The following is a 6,625-nucleotide window of genomic DNA, read 5'->3' as shown; positions in this document are numbered from 1 at the left end:
ATATACATGTATGTATATATCAATTTAAATGAATTGCGAAGCGGGCCAAGGTGAGTGAGTGATCTGGTTCTGCAGTTCTGATTTCCTAAATCCATAAAAGTGAAAGAAAAAACCTGCAGCAATGGAGTGAACTTACCAAAAGTACTTTAAAGATGACCGTTGCCTACCTAACACAGTCACCTCGCTCTCCCCCTCCCCGTCCACCCCCTCCGCTCCTCTAACAATGCACACAGCACAAGCCCGCACTAGGGGGTCGAGCGCTTTAAACGAGATACACTCTGATCCCTTTGAAATGACCCCCAAGGATTTCAGGATTGGTTGCTTCAGCCGACATCAAAAGGGGTGCAGCGGCGCTCGGAAGCGATTGGTTGCGAGGAGAGCCAAAAAGTTTTTCCAAAGGAGAGAAAAGCACTGGAGCAAGCACTGATCTCTGCAAAACTAAACTCTGGAACTGAGCTGTCCTGAAAGAGGATTACTGTCGATGCACTCCCGTACTGTACCTACAACTGTACCGCTGAAGCGGGCGCGCCGATCGCTTCTTTTGGTTTGGAATAAGATATAGACAGATGGCTGCACTTGCAGTGCCGAGAAGCGATAACTTTCTACACACATTTTTACAGGTTGGTATTTTATTTATGTATTTATTTATTTGTAAAAACATATACAATATAAGCATGACCGTAACTCCTTAATTTTTTAAGACTCCTTAATTTTTTTCTTTTGGTTTGCAGTGTAACATAGATTTGGAGGTAAATACCAAGCAGTCATATAAATACTGCCAGCTATAGTTTGAAAAAGTTTGACCTCGATGCCAGGTCTGAGTACGACGCTGAATACACGGTACATCAAATAATGTGCGATAGTATCGTCTCTCGATCACAGCAGCGAAATAGTTAACAATATGCAGCGCGATCGTACATTAGAATGAATCATATAACAATACTGGCCTATATTATTATTATTATTATTATTATTATTATTATTATTATTATTATTATTATTATTATTATTATTATTATTATCATTATTATCCATCAGCAGTGTATTTCAGCCATGCTGTAGGTATGTATGCTTTTAGGCAGGTATCTGATTCGCTTACAGTAACCAGGCAGGTAAGAAGATAGCGGTACATCCGTTTGCTCGGAAATAAGATAATTATATTGGGCTGTCTGGCATTTACCTCTAAAGATGCATTTCAATTGCTCATTTGAGATTACTCTTTTTTTATTTGGGTCCCGATTTTTTATTTATTTATTTATTTTTGCCAAACTTTTAAACTAAAACAAATACTTTTTTTTTAAGTATATACATTTATTGTAAAATACAAAAGCAGTTCTTTCCTCGTGACGTTACTGCATTTTAACACCCATTTTACAGGAAACGAACCCTTGCAATACAGAACAATTAAAATACCGAAAAGCCATTGCAAAACACGTGCTCAATGACAACGGGACTAGCAGTTACAACCCTCGTAATTTCAGGCAGTAGATATTGCTTTGTGGGAATTTTGCAGATCTCCGCTGCGGAGCGGTTCTCTTGTCAAACTCTTGTCAGGCTCTTTCTTATTAAAACTACTGCCTTCTTATCTGGTCAACAGCGCGCCGCACAGCAAGGGCGCGCCATGGGCAATCGATTATTCCACAGTATGTATTTCACGGCCCTTTGAAGTAGAAATTCTTTTGTGATTGTCGCCTAGAAGCGAACATCTGACCCACTGCTTATTGAATTAGATCAAGGTTTTACTGTAATGTAGCAACATTTAGGAAAGCTGTATTCAAACCACGTCTACACCGAAAACCTGCGAAACTAGGTTAGCTATAGTCTTTGTGTTTGTGACTTTGGTTTTGGTAGTTCAAGCAATCTGTCAGAATAATTGATATCTTTGGTTTACATTATTAATGTATGCATGTTTGTAATTTGCAGTATCCAAGTGGAGAGTCACTAAAACTGGTCTAAAACGTAACAAATAAAATGAATGGAAGATTTGAATGTTGGAATATTTATTCAATTTCAATGGTACTGGCAATTTTTATATGCCTTAGTTACAAATTCCAATCTGGGTCTGCTTCACTTTTCAAGGGTAGACAGAGATCTGCATGCTTGCACATATACTTCTGTAACTATAAAGTTCCCAATGTTAACTCCCTTGTTCCAATATTGCAGGACCGGACTCCGAGTTCATCCCCTGACAGTGGGCCCTATCCTTTGGCTTTCCTGGCTTCCACTTGTGGACAAGTAAGACCGATCGGGACCTCATCCTCCGAGGTGCCTCAGTTTCCATATGACCCAGCAGTGGGATCAACTGCTGGAATGTTTCAGCTCTGGAGCAACGAGGTTCCTGCGAGCACCGGAATGGGATCCCACCAGATGACCTTCAGCGTTCCCAAACTCCAGTACCCAGGACACATGTCCGCCCACCACGAACTTCCTCTAACCCCCCCGGCAGAACCCTCCACATACTCCTTCGAACTGTCTCCAGTCAAGGTACTGACATCCCAGGTCCAGAACCCTTCATACCATTACCCCCAGACCAACCAGAACTTCTCCAACTTTCTCCAGAACTCGTCTGGCTTGCCTGGAAGGCATCACCTGCACGGTGGGCATGTGGAGGACACCCAGCAGTGGTGGAGCCTCCAGCAAAGCAACGCCAACAACAGCGGCCATCCGTTCACCCTGGGGAGGCCCTTGGTTTTGGGTCACCAGCCCCAGATTGCTGCCCTTCTCCAGGGCTCCTCCAAAAGCTTGCTGACCTCCACCAGAAGATGCAGGAGGTGCAAGTGTCCCAATTGCCAGTCCTCAAGCAACGGAGGCAGCACAGACGAGCTGGGCAAGAAGAAGCTTCACATCTGTCACATCCCAGAGTGCGGCAAGGTCTACAAAAAGACATCCCACCTTAAGGCTCACCTGCGCTGGCACGCTGGTGAAAGGCCCTTCATCTGCAACTGGCTCTTCTGCGGGAAAAGCTTCACCCGGTCCGATGAGCTTCAGCGCCACCTCAGGACTCACACTGGAGAGAAGAGGTTCAGCTGCCAGGAGTGCGGCAAGAGGTTCATGAGGAGCGACCACCTTTCCAAACATGTCAAGACGCACCAGAACAAAAAGAGCAAACAGCCCGGAGGAGACGCTCTTCTCAGCAGCATCAAGAAAGAGTAGAGCCGTGGGTGTTCGGGCATTCTGACTGGCCACCTAAAGTGTATTTATTCTCTAAAGCATCGCTGGGCTCAGCAACTAAAGCTGTCCTTCAGATACAATATTCTGGCATTCTAACTGGCCACCTCTTCCATGCCTTTTGGAATTGTTCTGACCATTTCTGTGAATGGATTGCTTAGCAACACACTTCGATCCTGCGGACAATAGGGGTCTTACAGAAAATGAACGTTCCAGAACATCTTGGCCGGTACAAGACTATTAAAAACTGCTGATATACAGTAGAAGTACTTTTTAATTATGTGCTGCTACAATACACAAACTGTTTCCTGGGGACCAAAATGCTCTGCGTCGAAACTGTTTATTACTGGCAATGCAGACTTTTATGTTACAGTGTGTACTGTACGTTTAATACATTATTTAAGAATATGGTTTTTAAATGGTTGTTTCCTTAAATCCTGGTACCTCTGGAATCGCCCTTTTCCCATTGTACCATGGATCAGGGATTATATAAATATTTTGTGTAGTGTAAGCCAGGGCAATGAAAGTACTGAGAAGCCTGGATCGGGTTTGAGGTGCTTGTGAAACTTGAGATTGAAAAGAGCAGCTTGTGATCAAGCTGCTTTGAGGTTTGGGCTTGAGAGATAGGGAGAGGAAAGGGGGTCCCCATTTGATTGATGATAACGAGGGCTCAGCCTCAGGCCAGTTGCTCGGCAACATCGGGGACCAGAAATTAGGAACCTGAAAGGAAATGATAGAAAAGAGTTCCCTGACTGGTCCAGAGCTGCCCTCAGATGAGGTGAGATATCCGAAGCCAGGCGCGGAGAAGCAACCGCAGGGAACCTAGAAGAAGTAGGAAAGAGATGAGTTAGTTTAGGACTCAAGCGCCTGAATATAGGCTGAAAGAGAACAGAACCTCTTGATTGAGGTGAGATCACGCACATGAGCTGAGAAAGAATAGTGTGTGTCCAGGCGTACATACATACACACACCATTTGTACATTTGAACTGCATATAGAAAGTCTCCAGTCGCTTAAAATATCAATTATTTATATATGTATGGTTTGAATGAAATGTTTTATAAAAAAATATGATATCTAGAGATTATGTTCTAGGCAATACAAGAATGTCAAAGTCAGTGTTCTTAGTTACACGTATGTATGGAAAAGGGATTCAGGCTTTATTGACGATACTGCACTATAATCTTACATTCATGTAATACGTATAGGTGAAGGTGCAATACCATGACAAAACACATATTTTGTATTAATTGTTCCTCGGTTCAAAGTTGTATATATATATTTGTATGCAACCTGGTGTAAAGTGAGGCAGCATGTCGGAAATTATTTGAACCTGAAATAAAAATATTGTTACAATTAAATATCGTCTTGATGCCTGCATTGAGAACACTTGTTTCAGCCCTTATCTGGTACCGTAGTAGATTAAGAAAGTTCTCAGTTTGCATGGATTACTTTCAGGTAGTCTAATACTAGGTTATTTCACCTTTGGGTCATGTGACTGGCTGCAAAACATGTTGCTCACTAGGGGAAGCAGCCAATTGACTAATGACAGGAAAGAGCACCTTGAAGAGGTAGGGGCAATCTCATTCTCCGAGGGGAAATGACCTAGGAGGTGCGACACAACGTGAAAGTAAGGCATGCAAACTGAGGTTTCTTTCAACCTCTTGTCTTTTTACAGTCGATTTAATAGTGGTTTGATATGTTTGGGGTCACAGACAGTGACCTTAATGCTGAATACAGAGGTGGCTTTAGCCCTCATTGTGATTTTACATTGTTGTCAATGAGAGCAAATCAGAACTGTATGTAAATGCTTTTGTTCTAAGCTGTACATTGGAATGTATTTGGGGTTCTATTAGTTACATGGCAGGGAGTGAATGGGGAAAGAATCCATCAACTGTATCAGTCTGGGGCAGAGTAAACAGGGGTCAGGGAACGGTGAGGATGATGTCATAGTAATGAAACCCTTGGCTGTTGTAACACTTGACAGATAAAACCCTTAGATGCCATGCTTCTAGAAAACCTGATTGTATTTAAATATTTGTATTGCATTTTCATTAATAACAATCAATACCAGATGAAAAACAAGCTTATCTCAAGAGAAACTAAAATCAAAAGAAAAATAAACTAAAGACTACAGGAGGTAGATAGAGAAGAAAGGAAAAATAAGAGAGAGAGAGAGAGAGAGAGAGAGAGAGAGAGAGAGAGAGAGAGAGAGAGAGAAAACACTCTCAACCCCCTTTTCAATGACAGATTGTGAGATTATGGGATTGGAGTCACCCTGTCTTGGTCAACATACTGCAGGAAAAGTTGCCATGTCTTGAAGAATTTTTCCCTGGATCCCCTCAGAGTGTATTTTGATTTTTTCCAATTTCAGGAAATACAGACGATCTCTAACCCAGTGTTGTGAGAGGGTGGGCAGCTTGTTTCCAGACCTAACTCAGATGTCTTTCCAACAAGGTGACAAAGGCCACAGAAATCATGATTGAACATCACCAATGGGTTAATAAAGCAGGAGCTGGACTTTCTGATGGAATGTGGTGTTTTTAAGATAACAGTTTGAGATGTTGTTGATGTCAAAAGGAAAAAGGAGCTTTGACTTTGAACTAAAACCTGAGCTTTTACAGCTTCAACCCCGACTTTCATGAGCTTCACTGCTGCGGAAAGTCATTAAACAAACAAGCCACTGCTCTTTCACAGGCTGACCTTTAACCCCAAAAGTCACGTCAAGTCACATTATTTTGGACTTTGGGGATCTTTATGCTTGTGCTTCATCTGCTTCTGCCATTAGCTGTTCAGTTGTGTGTGTGTGTGTGTGTGTGTCACTGTGTGTGTGTGTCAGTGCATCACTGTGTGTGTGTGTGTGAGTGCATCACTGTGTGTGTGTGTGTGTGTGTCAGTGTGTGTGTGTGTGTGTCAGTGCATCACTGTGTGTGTGTGTGTGTCAGTGTGTGTGTGTGTGTGTGTCAGTGCATCACTGTGTGTGTGTGTGTGTGTCAGTGCATCACTGTGTGTGTGTGTTTGTGTTATCTCAGACCTGAATGATTTGGCATCTGTTGCTATGGTCAGTATGCAGCTTAGAAGGTCTTTATTGAAATAAAGAAGATTTTTCTTTCCTTTGCTCGGTGCACCAAAGAATCTATATTTATCTGCCGTGCAAGGGTAGTGCAAAAGATAGTGAAGACTATTTATGGGGAATGTAAACAAACTGCACTGTCAACAAGGTATGGTAACACTGGGATAAAGTAGGGTGCACAGAAGGCTAATATGGAAGACTGTAGTAAAAAGACAGCAATGAATTAGATATTACTGTATTTTTTAAAATATCTATTGCTGCAGCTTTAAATGATAATAATTAAATTAAAAAAAAACCGTTTTAGATGTCTTAAAATAAGCTGTTCAAATATATATATTTTAGATATTTTAAAATGGATTTAATATATCTTTAATAGATTTTAAGA

At 41.8% G+C, this 6,625-nt stretch overlaps 2 protein-coding genes across 2 annotated transcripts in view; one reads left to right on the top strand and one right to left on the bottom strand.

The window, feature by feature from the left end:
• The first annotated feature begins 370 nt into the window (after nucleotides 1-370).
• On the top strand, nucleotides 371-3,153 carry LOC117400902 (transcription factor Sp5). Its single transcript, XM_034001254.3, has 2 exons — nucleotides 371-620; nucleotides 2,164-3,153. Exons 1-2 carry the CDS (start codon nucleotides 567-569, stop codon nucleotides 3,151-3,153), a joined length of 1,044 nt encoding a protein of 347 aa, XP_033857145.1. The 5' UTR covers nucleotides 371-566.
• Nucleotides 3,154-3,896: 743 nt separating this feature from the next.
• The window catches only part of LOC131709242 (rho guanine nucleotide exchange factor 25-like), a 92,871-nt gene continuing 90,142 nt past the window's right edge, over nucleotides 3,897-6,625 (bottom strand). The window contains exon 18 of the transcript XR_009311428.1: nucleotides 3,897-3,990. The gene's annotated coding sequence lies outside the window, so the exon portion shown is untranslated. The remainder of the gene's footprint in view (nucleotides 3,991-6,625) is intronic.

This window comes from Acipenser ruthenus, chromosome 42 (genome assembly GCF_902713425.1).
Source record: "Acipenser ruthenus chromosome 42, fAciRut3.2 maternal haplotype, whole genome shotgun sequence".
NCBI lineage: Eukaryota > Metazoa > Chordata > Actinopteri > Acipenseriformes > Acipenseridae > Acipenser > Acipenser ruthenus.
Note: the sequence above shows the minus strand (reverse complement) of the source record. Positions and strands in the feature narration are given on the sequence as shown.